This window comes from Drosophila mauritiana, chromosome 2L, assembly GCF_004382145.1.
Source record: "Drosophila mauritiana strain mau12 chromosome 2L, ASM438214v1, whole genome shotgun sequence".
Lineage (NCBI taxonomy): Eukaryota > Metazoa > Arthropoda > Insecta > Diptera > Drosophilidae > Drosophila > Drosophila mauritiana.
In genome coordinates this window covers 3,237,863-3,254,668 of record NC_046667.1, presented here as the reverse complement: position 1 = coordinate 3,254,668, position 16,806 = coordinate 3,237,863, and the positions used below count along the sequence as shown (strand labels likewise).

Below are 16,806 nucleotides of genomic sequence, written 5' to 3'. Positions count from 1 at the left end.
AATAACCAAATAAATAAACTTAATTTCTAAATTCATTTTGAACTCGATAACCACAACACATGTGATAACGATTTGCTTGAAATGTGATTAACGATTGGAAGTACTGCAAGCAAGTGGAAACATGCTGTAAGGGTATATCGATAACGATAGAAGCGATCATGATTGAAACTTGGCTAAACAGATGATTGCTGTATTTGCCGGGAGTTTTTCTTTTTAATTTTTGTTCCGAAACTAAAGCGTTTAATTATTCCTACTGCTATAAAATGAGCGACGAACAGAGTTCGTGGCGCTCCAAGCTGCTTCTCATATGCCAGCAAACCAGGTAGGTTTAATTTCACATAGTATTCTTACCTGAAATCCTAAAGGACTCACATGTCTCACTTCAGATTCAGCAGCGAGTCCACTCAGTTTGCTGCGCTGAAGGATCACCATGCCAGGCTGCAGGCTTGCGAGAGCACGGAGAAGGCGATGAAGGAGCGCTGCCAGGAAAAAATAACTATGAGTCGCAGGTCGAGAAGAGGGATTAACCATGCGGACTACTTGTTCGAGATGCCCCATAATTCAGTTTTTGAGCCAGAGTGTAGGGGCTTCTACGAGAGCTGCCACCAAACAGAGATGGCCTCCAGTGATCTGCAGGCTGCGCCGGTGGAGGTTTCAAGCACTTACCCGGACAAACAGCCCCTTAAGGGCCTTGACTCCGGGCAGCTCCCGGAGTCAAGCATTAATTCCACAAAGAAGATAGATGCGCAACAGTACCCGTCAGAGAGCTCATCCCAAAGCGGCTTTGGCTTTCGCACTGCCCGGGAGCAACTAATCCTGGACGAATTAAAGGTTTGTTTCAGGCGAGATGGACGTTTCGGACGAAGGGGATTCTGAAGAGCTAGAATACATTTTCCCAGAACTGAGAGCATTTCATAACTTGCACTTTAAAGCGTTTCAAACTCTATGGGCTCTATTTTCCAATATTGCAGAAAAAGAATCGACAGGCGACAAGCGAAGTGGATGCAGTCCCAACCGGCATGATGAACTTCAGGAAGAAAACGCTGGGTGGCAAGCGAACTGTGAGCTCGAACTTCGTGTCGCCCGTGGCGCAAAAGGAGAATTCCACTAGCTCGTGAGAAAAGTGCAATTATTCACAGGCCTAGCATATATCATTGTATCCAATTCCCTACAGACAGAGCAGCAGCATACCACCCGCATTGGCCCACTTGGATTCCAAGATGGTTGAGCACATTCTCGGCGAAAGCATGCACGATTTCAAGCCTGTCGGTATGGTAGTAATTAAACAGGGTCCCTGACCGTTCCTTTCATAAAATACCTGTTCACTGATTTCAGCTTGGGAAGATATTGCCGGTCTGGAATCTGCAAAATCCACATTCCTGGAAGCCATTATCATGCCACTCCGGCGGCCTGACTTGTTCACAGGAGTGCGGTGTCCACCACGAGGCGTTCTCCTGTTCGGGCCACCTGGCACAGGCAAGACTCTCATTGCCAAGAGCATCGCTTCCCAGGCAAAGGCAAAGTTCTTTAGCATTAATCCGTCCAGCCTGACCTCAAAGTGGGTCGGCGATGCCGAGAAGCTGGTGAAGACATTGTTTGCCGTGGCCGCTGCACATCAACCGGCTGTAGGTGAAACATGGCAATAACATTTCATCCTTTTTGAACCTTAATTAAGCTGATAGATTTTGCAAGATAACTTTACAAAACTGAATTGCAATTTTTGTTATGCATTTCAGATAATATTCATAGACGAGGTCGATTCCCTGCTGTCCAAACGTTCTGGGAACGAAAACGAGAGCACTCTACGCCTGAAGAACGAGTTTCTCATTCACTTGGACGGTGCCGCTAGTAATGAGGAAATCCGAGTGCTGGTAATAGGAGCCACCAACCGACCGCAGGAGCTGGATGAGGCTGTGCGCCGCCGATTTGTAAGGCGTCTGTACGTTCCCTTACCCACGAGGGAGGCGCGTCAGAAAATCATAGAGAAGTTAATTCGTCAGGTGAAGCACAACCTAGATGTTGTGCAAGTAACCGAGCTGGCTGAGCTTACCGATGGCTATTCTGGAGCGGATGTGGATACGCTTTGCCGCTATGCATCCATGGCGCCACTTCGCTCATTGACACCTGACCAAATGGAGGTCATAGAAACGCATCAGGTATGCACTGTTGTTTACTAGCTTGTAAATTATGCCGTGCACTAATCGCTCAAAATTGAATACAAAGAAAGTACCTGGACCGTGCTAAGAACTTTTCAGGCGGAATAAGGATACTCATTAAATTCCGTGATTCTGCACATCCAGTAACAAAATTACCGCTTCGTTGAGCCCAAACGACGTTAAATAGTGGGGATATTTACGCCTTTATTATTGTTCCGTTTTTTTAGCTGCCTGCCGTAACTATGGCTGATTTCAAGCAGGCTTTGCGGGTTATATCTAAAAGCGTTTCTGCGGAGGACTGCAAACAATTTGAGGCCTGGAATGAAATATACGGCGTCCGGCATTAAAAACAGACACAGCAACGGTAATCTTTTGAATTTTATTAATACTCTGAAGTAAAGCATAAACGCTTAATAAAGACTAACAATAAAATATGAAATACAATTAATTTCAATATATTTCCATCGTTTAAAACTCACAGCACATCAAAATTACGTTCGTATACGGATTGTGACAGACTGTGAAGTCCGTTTAATGTCCTTAACTACCTTAATGTGTACACAGCTTGGGAAACTTCGCACGTCAAGTTAATCCGACACTGTGCCGACAATCTAAAGCCTACTGACTAAACGCTAACTCAAGTTGTACTTAATTCAAACTTTGTTCCGGCACATTTTAAACTCTGCATTATGCACACACAGACGGAGATATTTGTACACTTCGGATAATCGTATAACAATTAACGAATAAGGACGTTGGGGGCAGCGTTCCATAATTAGCAACTATCGATTAAGGACATAGAAACTATTTTCTCGGCAGGAGGAGGTCTACGCGAGCTTATTCCCTATTTTCACTGATCGGCGGAAAGACGTAATCATCACTCAGACTGTTGATGTCCACGTAGGTAGTCTTTGGACTGAGCACCTTGTACAGGGCGTCGAAGGTGGGTCGCTCCTCGGGCTCCTCAAGCCAGCACTGCAGCATGATGGTGTACACCTGCGGGGTGCAGATCTCCGGTCGCTCGAGGCGGTTTCCCGCCATCAGGAATGGGATCAGCTCGCTGTTGCTGATCGTCGGATATGGCGAGGCACCCAGGGTGCCGATCTCCCAGAGCACTACGCCATAGGCCCAGATGTCGCTCTTGCTGGAATAAACATTTTCGCGAATGGCCTCAATGGACAACCAGCGAAGAGGGAGCTAAACGAAGAGATAAACAAAGTGAGTCCAGAACTATTTATTTTATGTTTTACGTTGGGGATTTACCTAGAATAATGTATCTAACTAGCTTACCTTTCGCGTCCTTGTGTTCGTGTAAATTCCGTGCCTGGAAAGGCCGAAATCTGAAATTTTAAGGGTCTTATTGCTGTCAATAAGCACGTTGCGTGCAGCCAAGTCGCTTTAAGAGGGAAGAGAAGTTATAACCGTTTCACAGAGTTGCTGGTAGTGGGTCTTACCGGTGCGTTATTTCCTGCTCTTCCAGGAAACGCATCCCATTGGCAATTTGCAGGGCGAAATTGTGCAGTTCCTTGTTGTCCAATATGTACTCGAATGCATCTTCGTCCTCGATAATGGTGTAAGTGGCTGAAATTAGAGTCTCATTCACTAACTTTGCCCGACTAATTACTCCCAATGATCCCAGCTTACTTTCGGCAAAGGAGGGATGAGGCTGCCGAATGCCATTCATGTGAGCACTGGAGTCCTCCTGTGGCATTTCGATGGTCTGGCTGGACGCTTTCAATTCGATGTAGTTCACGCTTTGTGACTTGGGCGAGGACGTGCTGTTGGTCCTGGTCGTAATCGGTCTGCAGGAAGTGTAATTGGCATTTCTGTTCCTCAGTTTGCTGGCCTCCTGACGCACAGTTCGCAAATAGCTTAGCTAGAGGGAAAACAAAGTCAGTTTTCATTGTTTGTTATGACTTTGAATGTATGAATATCATCCAAATTACCAGGTTTCCCTTGTTTACGTATTCCATTATCATCAGGTATGGCGGCTTAATGGTGCAGCAGCCCAGAAAAGAGACCACATTGTGGTGAGTGCCCACGCCCTTGAGCATCTCGATCTCTGCCAGGTACTCAGCTACTTCATCCGCCTTGGGATTGGCTAAAAAGAAAAGTTTTCGCTCTGGATTCATCCAATTGAACTTTCGACTTTTGCTCACGTTTTAGTTGCTTCACTGCCACGATGGTGATGCCCCTCATCCGGCGCAAGTTGATGGCAGTGGCCTCGTGCACCTGGCCAAAGGCTCCCTCACCCAACATCCTGCCAATCTGGATGGCCGAGTGGGGAACCTCGAAAATGTCTGCCAGTCCCAGGACCTGTGACTTCTGAATAGATGGTTGTGACTAGGATTCAGGTTTATAAGACTTTGTAGTGACTTACCTCCACATATTTGTCAACGTAGTTGACATTGTCCTCCATCCTGAAATGAAGAAGTACATCTAGTAACAGCTCCATTAAGCACACTTTGCAATACTTACTCAATGGCGGAAGTGGCGAAGGTCTGGATGTAGATCTGCTCCTGCTTGCGCAGCTTGGCCGTTGTCCTGGCTCTTCGGCGACGAAGGAGGAGCATAATCAGGCCAGCTAGGATAATGGCAATCAGCATGGCGCTCATCACAATTATGGAGTTGCTCTGGACAGGAAACAATAGGGAATATTCGGAGCGTATACGGACATTTAATCCTGGCTTACCACACTATCGCCTTCAGTTAGCAGCACAGGATTCGCAGGCACTTTTCATGTGGAAAATTAAGATTTTGGGTAAATAAAATTACCTTCCGGTGTGCAATTCACTCACCTGGCACCTTGGTTACACTGCGTGGTCCCTCGCAGCCCGAAGGATCGATAATCACAGCCTGCAGACTGAGGGAAGCCTTCTCCTTGAGTTGCGTGCCCAGTCCCAACTTCATGACGCCCTCGAATCCCTTGGGAGTTGCCCTGAAGTTCAGTTCGCTGAGTTTGTAGACGCGGGTCATCAGATGCTTCAATACCCCGCCCCAGGGAAGCGAGGGGTTTGTCTCCTCATTGATTCTGTAATTTCAATGTTATTAGCTTAGTTATAGCTATTATTTCACACCTTAATCTCTTTGGTTAGGAGTACATTTTTGAGTGGACAAACTGTTGGCGGCAGGAATTTGTCTGCAGTTGTCATTTAATTAAATGCCAATCGAAGTTCAAAAATACTCGACTGTATGGCATTTTCAATAATCTGGAATAATTTGGGTCACTACAGGACGCCAATGCAATTTCAGGATTCTATTGAAATGCAAACAAAAGTGATGTATTGATATGTTGTTGCAATTTGCAATGTCTACTTTGAAATCATGTGAAATTTAAAATTAAATTTTCGAGCTTCAGTGGAAAACGTCATTGCATTCAACACAGTAATTTCAATTAACCGTGTTAATTGGGATTAAGATGAGTCCATTATGGAGCTCCCTTAACTAAATAACACCACGCTGCGATTACTCACTTCAGCTGCATTTTATATGTCCTCAATGTCTCGTGCAGATGGGAGTCCTGTTCCTTGCGCAAAAGCTCGCTGGCCAGAATCGAGAGATTGATGCTGATGGTCTCGTTGCTAAGCATTTTGGCCACGGCCAGGACTTTCGGCGGGGTGGGCGCCAGTTGGCAGGAGCACTTGCCCTCCAAGCACTCTGTTGGAATTACGGATAGAAGTCATCACAAGGAAGGAACTCACACCCTTAAGGAGGGAACTCACGTGGAATGTAAACGCGAGCAGATCTTCTGACCATCGCGTTGGATGTCTCCACAATGACCTGGTACTGACAGCCGAACATGTAGTTGCAGTCCACGGACTCCACGTTCAGGTTGGGATTAACGGGCAGGTTGACGAAGTGGGTCTCCGAAGACACATTCTTCTCTTTGATTCCGTACTCGCTGCACGGCGCATCCGGACAACGACTGTTGTTCACCGCGCTTACAAGGACATTGTACGAAGTGCCTAGAAACAACAAGTCCCGGGATTAGAAAGAATTACTTATGTTTTCACCATATTTGGTACCAGTATTTAAATAGCACACCTAAAAGCGTTTGGAACTGAGGCTACTCACTAAACACATGTAGCATTAAGGACATACACTCACCTTCTGGCAAATTATCCTGCCATCGCACCTGTAGGCGTGGTATTTTCTCCATGTAAAGCGTGACATTTGTGGTCAGCTCTGTGATTTCCCCATCAGGATTGGGCTAAAAAATTGTACAAATTTAGAAATAGTAGTTCCCAGCTGCAGCAACATAATAGCACAGTTGGTAATTCTAAATATTCGGTCTGGAATAAATCTCTTAAGGTGATTTGAATAATACTCTTTGACATGTCTGAACCTTTCGGGTGTACTCACGTTTAGACGCATCCTGGTTAGGGGTTCCAGGGCTATAGGGTCCGGCAAGCCGGTAACATACCGATGCGACTCCATCTGCTCAGGCTCCTTTTCCGAGCTCCGGACCAGGGATATCAGTGTGGGATTGGTGACGTTTTCCCTGGGAACCTGGCCAACGGCATTGCGTGCTAGCACCAGCAGGAGAATCAGCACAATCCTAGTCGGAACCTTTTTCGAATGATGCATTCTGCTGGCCAAGTTTCCACATAGTTAATGGCGTTCACTGCAACAGAAAGAAAAACTAAGTTATGTATTTGTGCTCTTTTTTCATGGGATTACATGTGTTTTTCCCCCTCACAAACACGTTTCTAAATGCCGTGAAAAGGACCTACTCCATTTAGACACCAGCGATTGCAAAATCCTTTCGGTTTTTGAGTCGCTCTCTATAAAAAGATTATAATTAAGTGCACTAACAAAACCATTCACTGGATACATGATTCATTTTCCCTCTAATTAATCGATTTGTGATGACACACGCGATCCATGTGGCGCTTATTTTTTTCGCACAACGCGACCTTTGCCATCTTATCCTCCCATGAACTACGAAATGCGCACACAAATTAGGTTACCTAATACCTCTGTAAACAGGAATGGAAAGTGCACAGGTGGGGTGATGGAGCTAAACAAATGGATCCAAATTAGGGTCGTATACATTTAATTTTTTCGTTGAAATTAACTTTTCAGAACGGCAAGAACTACTTGAAATTGCGTTATAATTATACCCACAATGCGAAGCCAAACTAATTATACAGAGTTTTTCCCCTGGCCAAATGTTTGCACCAGTAACTGCCTCTAGTTCTAAGCAAAATAGCAGCTCAAAAGTAAAAATAATGCTGAAAATAGTCGAAGGCACTCTGAAAAGGTTGTTTACTAAACAGCAAAAAGCGATACCTTTTCAGGTGATTGCACGTTAAGGGAGCACGTGCACCCACTTTCTTATCAATTACCATTTTGCCATTTTGCCCATAAACAGCGATATGTAAACCTCTTTTTGCTGGACAAGTGACATTTAGGGGACCGGACAATTGGAAAAGTTTACAAGTTGACCGCTGCTTCCATTTCCAGATGGGTTTCCACTAATATCGATTTTCTCGAATGTATACATTTCACAATATTTGCTGGACTTTTGTAAAAATGTTAGGGGTGTTAAAACTTTGCTAATTTAAGAAGAGTTAAAGCTTAAATTTCATAAATTTTTTTTATAAATATAGTTTTAAATAAAACGATTCGTATAAATGGAAAATATTTAACTATTCACCAATAATAAAGATTTATGTTGATAGAACTTAAATATATACTTTGATCCCATTCCGGAATATCTATGAATTCTTTCCCCCTTCGTTTCTACAATCATAAATAACGAATCAACTGCTATCGCTGATCCCATCGGTAGACAATCGCAATCGTGGTGATTCAGCAGGTTCTTGATATTTATGCCTCTTCTTAATGTTAGAAAGCAACGACCTACTCCAAGATAACTTGGATTTGAAATTTGGGAAAATAGTGGACTAAAACAGATCGAGTTCACTTAAACTCATTATTTATTAAGAAATGCAGCACATGGACTAAATTAATTTTGAGTTTACTGAAAACTATGTTTTCTCTTCGAGTTGAGCTCCTTAATTAATGGGATGCTTGTTTAAAGGATACGACGAAAATTAAATAAATATCTTAACCGCCATTCAAAGTTTTGGTCATGTTGATGGAGGAGCTTTTAAAATTCCAAAGATTTCCATAGCACTTGCACATGTGGGACATCCGTCGCTGGAGGGGATTATGTCGAGTGCTGATGAATAAAAGCGCCAACGAGCCTGTTGACAGGTGGCTAGTGTGGGGGTCATAAATCAAGCCCTGTCTGCTCCGCTACTTTATTGGGTGCTCCTCCCGCGGCTTCTGTTTCCAGCCCGTGCTTTGTTTTGGTTTAATGCCCTCCCAGTCCAGACAAAAACACACTCCACATACATACTATCTGCACTTTATTCCGCGCGGAATTAGTCATACATGGAGCGACCCTTGGTCTCCTCCAGGCAGACCACCACATAGAACAAGCAAATGACGCTGACGGCGCCACAGAACCACATGGTGGCCGCTAGACCCAGGTGGAACATCATCAGCGGGAAGGTCTTCAGCGAGGCGAAGGCGAAGAAACTAAGGCAGCCCAGACAGAAGCTGGTGGCCACCGCGCGGATCTTCTGCGGCAGGATCTCCACCAAAACCACCATCGTCACCGAGATAACGCCCACGTTGGCAATGAAGATGATGAAGGCCATCAGGGTGACGGGCAGCCAGGCGGAGAAGGCCGACAGGTCCACCTTCTCCTCCTCCGCATAGAAGGCGTACAGTCCAAAGGCGGACGTTCCGATGCCACTGCCTGCACAGGACACTATCAGCAGGATCTTGCGTCCATAGCGATCCACCAAGTATATGCTGGCCAGTGTGCCCAGGATCTGCACCGCTCCAATAATAATGGTGTTCGTATTGGGATCCAGCTGAGTGTGCACGGCATCAAAGATGTTCGACATGTAGTTGTTGAAGGCGAAGGTGCCCGTGAAGATGTTGGCTACCATCAAAACTAATCCCGTGGCCAAGGCTTTCAAGGAGCGCTTGGTGACTGCAAGGATGTGGATCTAAGTATGCTTTCGAGTGTGTTCGGAAAACCTCTTACGGAAATCGGAAATTGAGAGGCCGTTGTCGTCAGAGTCCTTGTTCTGCTGCTGGATGGCCAGCCGCATCTCGTCCAACTGCTTCTGATAAGCTCGCTCCTCCTCCTTGGAAACATTGGGTCCGTCGCAACGGCGATAGTACCTCAGTGACTTCTCGGCCTCCTCCTCGCGCTTCCACCTGATTAACTGCTGCGGTGGCTCCGGGTATCGCGTTGCCAGGAACACGTACAGCACGGGCAGTCCCACGACGGCACAGGGTATCACGTGATAGGCGATGTGCGAGGACACCACAAAGCCCACCATTATGCCCGTGTTCATGGTAAGCGTAAAAAAGGAGCATAGGCGACCGCGAATGCTGGTGGGTTTTGTGAAAAAATCTATTATTTGTCAAAATTCAATTTAGATATATTCCATAGACCCTTTGAATCCACACGAACCCAAAGGTGTTCAGCTGAAGATTACTTTTTTTGTCGTCAAAAATGTTAGCATAGAACTATGCAAAAGCCAGGCTCATGTGAAGTTGCTATGCGAAAATTAATATTTTCACTTGCCACGTTTGCGTGTCCATGTCATGGTATTATAAAAAGCGTCCAAAAATGTAAGCTATTATTTGATCAAACATACAACCAAGCTATCTTTCCATTATCCAAGGACAATGGCAATGCATACAAAAACTGGCTTATATGATATTACGTATACGACGTGTTGGACAGCAGAGACAAGGAACAATGGTTTTGGTATAGTACAAAAAGTCAGAACTCAATTGTCTGCCTTGGCACCGGATATCTTTTAAAAATTCCTCCTTTTCATGACACTTTTCTAACGCAAATGCAATATTTTCACTTTCACTCACCTATTGTCGGCGATTTCGCCAATGAAGATGGGTAAGACGACAAACATGCCGCCACCAGTTAGGCCGGCACACACCCTGGCCACATAGAGCCACTCAATGCTCTGGGCGAAGTAGAACAGGAACCAGATGCACTTTGGTATGCAAGGGAGAACCACATGAGATGCTAGTTACCATCGAAAAAGTTCGCGAAAACTCACCGTGTGCGGCACTGCGAGGGCGTAGATCGACACTTTCCGGCCAAAGCGGTTCATCAGATAGGAAAACGAGAAGTTTCCGCTAATGCCACCGATGCTAATGACTGCTCCCAGCCAGGAGGCCTCGTTCACGTCAATGTAGAAGGAGAGTGGCGTCTCCTGGGGGGAGAGCAGCTTCGGCAGCATGGGCGACAGCCAGCCCAGGGCGATGCCATGGCAGAAGGTTATCAGGGTGGCTACAAGAACATTCAGATCAGCACATGACATCATCATCTCTGGAGGGCGAATCGACAGCTCAAGTGCCTCATTTGCATAGGCACACACGTGAAATTGGAAACTTAATTTTCACCCGTCAACTTTGTGTCGACTTTGGGGACACTTGGTTGCCATGGCCGCCGCAAATCGCATTTGAGAAAAGTTCTTTGTCCACAAACTGACATGGATATGGATTCAAAACTTTCCACTTCCCAGTTGAGCTGTAAATCCGTCTTATCTTCATTAACATACCACTCAAAGAGACCAGCAGTTGGCGGCGGTACTGCCACTGGAAGATGCCCGATTTGAATATGCTGATCAGCATTCTGGCGGGAGTCCGTGCGATTTAATTTAATTATCCTATGACTTATAACGTCTACGGCTAAATCCTTGAATCTCGTATATCACAGTTGGAGAGCCTCGGTGTGAAGAAGGTCCTAGGTTGCCTTAAAGCACTTGCGTGTAAACTTCCTGCTCAAATGTCCTTTTTCCATGCTCTGTGTCCTTGGTTGTTCCGCGTTGACTTCAACGGAGTAGCTTTACTACGAAAATGGCTTGTGAAATAGGCGGCGATGCCGCCTTTATACCCAATCCATATCTAAATCTGTGGGTAAACATCTACTATTTCATCTAAGAAACTGCCAACGATTACGCAGTTTGGGAGTCCGGAGGCAGCCACAGATTACGGGATCCGTCATACCGCTTGTCTAGATGGGTGGTGCCCGCTGCCCAGAGCTGTTGCTCCGTAATACTCGGCACACATCAGTAAATCTTCCGGATTCGCTTGGCGTCTGTTTGCCCTTCTGTTTGTATTCCAAGTTCACGATGTGTTGATTCGCTTCAGTTGTGAAGATTCAGTTGTGACGATTCAGTTGTAGTTATGTTCCGTGGATTCTGCAGCAGATTTCCTGACCTACGCGCATCTATTTGCACTCCAAACACCATTTGCGCGTTCAAATAACAAAACACGCGCGCTTTTAAGGCGTCACTCAATTTACAAGAGAGCAACACTATAACGATAAGCAAACACGGCGGGGTGACACTGTTATTATATGCAAACAGACACGTGGCAACACTTTTCTGCCGCAAAGAAGAACAGTTCGCGAAGGTAATTTCAACACATTGCTGAGATGAATTAATTCACAATAGTAGAGAACATATGTATGTGGGCTTTGATTTGACCTGACCAAAGTGAATTTATTGACACTCGTAATAACACTTATACATATAGTTTTAAAAATGGAATGAAGCCCGAGGGCTTGTTGCTTATTTGCAGACAATTGCAATGGAATTTAAACGACTTTTACAAAAATACTAAAATGTTTGAGCATAGAGCAGAATGCAATGTAAATTAATAAACAAATAAATTCATCTTGCCCACAAAAGGGAAAATACGACTTGAGAAAATACATACAACATTGCCATGATTTTTGGAAATAACGACCATGATAACGCACTGCATTTTGTTTAGATAAGAATCGATTGACTGGTTCCATTTTATTGCCCTGATGATTTAGTATGGACTTTGATTTGTCAACAACCCCTGATTGTGGCTGATTTCCTCCAGTGTTCACTTATAAGAGATATTGTTTAGTTAACACTGAGTGTGGCCTTAAGAAGGACATTTTTACATATTCGAATCCATTATCGCAATGGTCCTTTATGATCAGGCTCAATGGTTTTTCAATATCACATCCACTTTGGCCGAATGACCAGCACTTTTTTGTATGCACATATATCTATTTGGGGCTTCAACTGCTCTCACATTTCAGGCATGACGCATTTAAACCATTTTGGGGCGGTAAACACGGTCCAGATAATGGCTTGTGGGAGAACGGGAAGAGTTTAAAACTTTTGTTGTTCATATAGTGTGATAAGTGCAAAGAACACGGCAATCAATAGGAGGAAGGTGGTTGGGCGAAAAACATACTTATATACGCAGAATTTTCAGATATTGTTAGCCTTAAATAAAGCGTGCTGATACGGCTATCAGCCTTTCAACGTGAGGTAGGTGCCCTGATTTCGATTCTGTCTAACCACCTGACTTTTAAAGCCCGGCAAAGGTGAGGACGGCGAGACCAAGTCGTGGGATACTCGTAAATTAAATGCCCTGTATTTTAATCAACTGATAAGTTTGCAGCCACTAAGTGCCAGCCACTGCCAACATAACTTACTATTTACTAGATTTCTTAAGAGAATGGGAAAATCATTCTATATCCATATACATATGTTCCTGTTCTCGTGTTCTCGTGAGGATCGGGGCTTCAATACTTTTGCTTTCCATATGCTGCGGGGGTGCTAAATGAAAAATATACAACTGTCAAGGGGAACGACTTTAAGCCCTTATCTCCCACCACTGCTGTTTTTTCCACCTGTAGAAATTCGCTGCTCTTGGGTTTTTGGGCTCGCTTCGAATTTTGGTCGCGTCATTGCGGGTTTTTTTTTTTGTTTCTAATCGTTATCGCCCACTCGATTTATTGATAAGTTCAATTTGTATTCCATTTCACGGCAACTTGAACAATTTGTTTTGGTTTGCCGGTTACGATGGGAAAAAGTACACACAGCTTTCGACGGCCGCAGGCCAAAAACTAAAAATTGGTCTGTTGCCGAGGCCACAGTGTGCACATATGACAGTATTAGCGCCTTGCAAAAATATTGTCTGTGATATGCGGTTCATAAAGTAAGTAATGTACATCTAATTTGGGGCTTCGTTGGCTATTTCTGCGCAGACTTTGGAAGATAAGCCAGCGAACAACCTTAAGTGCCCCAAAGTGGACTTTAAACCCGGGATGAATGTGCGCTGGCCACCAAACTGGTGAAGTCCAGTGTCCATAAATGTGTCCATAAAACACGAGTTGGAAAATCCCCCTAATTGCCGATGTATATCAGCCTTATGTGCATACACCCGAACAACTCGAATTTTGGCTCACAACTTTGCAATGGTCAATTGGTCAGGGCTTAGGTCAAATGCATTCTACATAACTACTAAGGTACTTAGAACACCATTGATTTGCCAATGTTGGGCTGATTCATAATTCATAGTCTGAAAAGCAAATGTGTCCCCCTTAGTTGAATGCTTTCCTTTTGGCCTTTATCTGAGTCCTAGTATTGTAAAGTTTCTTAAAAGCACATTGCCAGTGTTAGGATGATTCATAATTCATATTCAGAAATGCTAAAGTCCCTTAGTAGTTGCTGCTATTTATGGCTTTAATCTAAGCCGGACTATTGATAGAACTTTGTTGAAATATGCCTCATTTTAGTTTTGGCTTTTAGGCAGAGTAATTAGTGTTTAATCATTCAGCAGCAAAACGAGCGCTCTGCTACCAACGTTTGTGTGAGTTTCGTCGTCCCTGGAACTGTTTGCTATACGCGGGAGCCTTTTAAAGCTTTCAATGTCTGGGTCCAATGGCAACTACTCGCAAAATAATTGATGAGATACTGCGACGAGTGGCGTAATATACATACAAGTATTGTAGTGTGTTTGTGAGATAGTACACGAAATACACACGAAGTGAAAACAATTTGACAATAACAAAAAATCAGAGAGAAAACTCGACTATGACGCTAGCAAACATCTGTGTGAATTGCGATTTATCAGGAAATCACTATGGTTTCTTTTCAACATATGAAGCATATGGCTTCGCAGATCGGAAAACTAAAAGAAAACGAAAAAACGAAGGTTTATTTTAAATTATGAACAACACTACTAAGGTTTGAATATTACTTTAAAGTTTGGAACTTTCATAAATTACCTTCATTGTTTCGGGAAAATCATTTTCTGTTTACTCAACTTTGCCGTTTAGTTGAACAAAGTTTTTATTTCGAACTTAAGGCTCTTTGATTTCGCTAACATTTAAATGGCTCTTTAATCTTTCTGCTCTCGGAAATTAAAAGGAATTTTGGCTTCAAAGGCTTGCTGGACTTAATTTGAACTTTGCACACATAAACTTTGTTTGAGCTTTGATGAAATCAGTTACAAACGCACTCGCTTGGTATAGGCCAAATAGTTTTAGGCTCCTGAAAAAGCATTCCTCAAAGGCGAAATCAACCTCAAAAGTTAAAAAAATGGAGGGTTCGGGGAATTAGAATGATGAAATCCGGCTAATTGTTCACTTCCAGGCAATGGGCCCAGAAATGTCGCTGTTTAGTCTTTGCCATTATTTATCAATTGTGGCGCGTGTTTAAGTAGATTAAATGGGGCTACTTAATCATGTGCAGGGCATATAGCGTATATATATATATATTGATACTGTACTTGTGTTGTTGCCTCCGCCTTTGTTGACCATGCTCTCAATAATAAATAACATGCTTTTAAGCTGCAATAAAACGCCGGGGAGAGAGAACCCCTGCCAGGTGCGAGCATGCTCGAGCAGTGTGATAATTTTCAGTTCAATAATTAGTGGAGTAACTGGCCTGACAGAATATAGTGTGTACATAATATATAGCGCCTATATACGACGCACAATCACAAATGCTGGGCGAAAATGGCGACACTTTGCTTATCACTTAAAGTGGCCGCTACCGCGCCGAAAAAAAGAATTGCAAGCCAAAAATCGAAATCGAAAATAACCATGGCACAATCTAATAAAAATTGAAACACCCCCTACCCCACATCCAACCCCCGCCATCCAGCACGCACAGAATATCGAAAGAAGAGAAAAGCAATTTTGGTGTCCCAAAGGGGGCGTGGCATGGGGCAATTACCTGGGTGAGAAATCAACGCCCCATCTAGATTGATCGGAGTCAACTGGAATATCAATTACGCAGTTTGCGCCGCAATTGGAGCGATCATCAATAACGAACGATAAAAGTAATGCACTGAACATGAGAAATTACTAGGGGAGTTCCGAGAAATTCCGCGGGCTTTTGTGCCACCCGAAAAAGCGAGGGTTTCTTCGCTATCTAATCAAGAACTTTGAAGGCTCAAGCCCAGGAACCCAACTCAATCAAGTGGGATTCTTCTGCTTTGGACTCACCATTTGCGATTCACTCTGCGCTCGAGTCTCCTCCGAATTTGTTGACTTTTCAGCTGATGGCCTCGCGGGCAATAATTTTAAGTTTTCAAGTTTTTGTTTACGCCCAACACTCTTACGGGCTCTTTGTTTTTCCCCCGACCACTGGCCGGTAAACATTCACTCGTCGAATTTGTATAATTTTTTAGAAATAAAAGCAACAAACACTGGGTGGTTTTCGGGGGCGGGAAATGGATATTCCAACGCTCGGCACTTATGCGGGATATTTGCAAAATAATTATATTTCCGCTCGTCCGTTTACGCTTTTATTCATATATATTTCACAAACAATTTCCACTTTTTGTTTACACTTGGATATTTATTTTTAATCCAACTTGATTTGCATTATATAGGATTTCCTTCACTCTTTTACCATAATTAATGGGTCACTCCCTTTATGCATATGATTTGCATTTTAATTTATTCAATTTCCGTTTCCGCTTCTTTTGCGCGGAACACAGAACGCACTTTGCACAAACTTGCACTAAAAATATTATGCATCACTTTAAATTTCCTCCTTCCATTCACAATACCTGTTGTGCAGGCATAATTAAATCACTCAATTCAATTTTGAATTTCCACTGAGTTCCGCGCCAAATTCCGTTCGCAGACGATCAATCGAAATTCAACCGGTAGGTGGGAAAAGTTACGTAGCCGACGCGGAGTCCGGGACAAGTTGAAGCAACAAGCGTTTTTGGCCGAATGATAACAATTGCCGACTGCCAACCTTTGCGTTTGCATTTACTGTGAGCTTTTACGCAAAAGCTTTACTGCACGCATTGTTTTTCGGGCGTCAGATGCGTGGGATAGGTACAGTCGGCGCCTGATAAATGGGAAATTGAGGTGTATCCAAAAGAACTAGGAGCAATCTTCTTAAAAATAATAAGAAAATGGTAAGAACTGAAAACTGAATTAGAAACTGGTGAATATATTCATATTCGTGAATATTCTAAAGTCTTACTCTTAAATTCAGCTTCGTCAGTTAATAGATAGAAAGAATATATAGTTAATCGATTAGAGGAAATCAGAAAAGCTATTTTATATTATCTAAAAACTTTAAAATGGTCAAAACTCTTTTCTTTTTTCTATAACATGAATTTAAATTTTCCCGCCAATGGGTGTAACAAAAAATCGAGTATGGCAATGCTGCAGATTGGTGGTGGGTATAGATTCAGCGCTAAATGTGCTAACGCCTTTTTCTGAATGTTTGGTGTAAGTTGCCAGATGGCAAACGCAGAAAAACGTTTTATTTCAAATTCTGTTGGTGATGAA

General features: G+C 43.6%; 3 protein-coding genes across 4 annotated transcripts; 1 reads left to right on the top strand and 2 right to left on the bottom strand.

Moving 5' to 3' along the window:
* The first annotated feature begins 170 nt into the window (after window positions 1-170).
* Window positions 171-3,059, top strand: LOC117150972 (fidgetin-like protein 1). Of its 2 annotated transcripts, none has more exons than XM_033318154.1 (8): window positions 171-322; window positions 387-831; window positions 972-1,114; window positions 1,175-1,269; window positions 1,336-1,625; window positions 1,737-2,156; window positions 2,384-2,520; window positions 2,976-3,059. In XM_033318154.1, the coding sequence occupies exons 1-7, from the start codon at window positions 264-266 to the stop codon at window positions 2,501-2,503; spliced, it is 1,572 nt and encodes a 523-aa protein (XP_033174045.1). In that variant the 5' UTR covers window positions 171-263; the 3' UTR covers window positions 2,504-2,520; window positions 2,976-3,059. The 2 variants fall into 2 exon arrangements, with proteins under 2 accessions (XP_033174045.1, XP_033174044.1); XM_033318153.1 differs by lacking the exon at window positions 2,976-3,059 and adding an exon at window positions 2,638-2,730.
* On the bottom strand, window positions 2,517-16,398 carry LOC117150971 (macrophage colony-stimulating factor 1 receptor 1). The gene is made up of 15 exons (XM_033318152.1): window positions 15,499-16,398; window positions 6,519-6,780; window positions 6,264-6,366; window positions 5,879-6,121; window positions 5,630-5,813; window positions 4,955-5,187; window positions 4,849-4,889; window positions 4,635-4,789; window positions 4,537-4,576; window positions 4,316-4,481; window positions 4,103-4,257; window positions 3,801-4,032; window positions 3,611-3,737; window positions 3,447-3,552; window positions 2,517-3,353 (listed from the first exon to the last, which is right to left on the bottom strand). The coding sequence occupies exons 2-15, from the start codon at window positions 6,741-6,743 to the stop codon at window positions 2,994-2,996; spliced, it is 2,370 nt and encodes a 789-aa protein (XP_033174043.1). The 5' UTR covers window positions 6,744-6,780; window positions 15,499-16,398; the 3' UTR covers window positions 2,517-2,993.
* On the bottom strand, window positions 8,511-11,114 carry LOC117150975 (facilitated trehalose transporter Tret1). The gene is made up of 5 exons (XM_033318157.1): window positions 10,775-11,114; window positions 10,271-10,503; window positions 10,074-10,204; window positions 9,223-9,575; window positions 8,511-9,168 (listed from the first exon to the last, which is right to left on the bottom strand). The coding sequence occupies exons 1-5, from the start codon at window positions 10,845-10,847 to the stop codon at window positions 8,549-8,551; spliced, it is 1,410 nt and encodes a 469-aa protein (XP_033174048.1). The 5' UTR covers window positions 10,848-11,114; the 3' UTR covers window positions 8,511-8,548.
* Window positions 16,399-16,806: the final 408 nt, after the last annotated feature.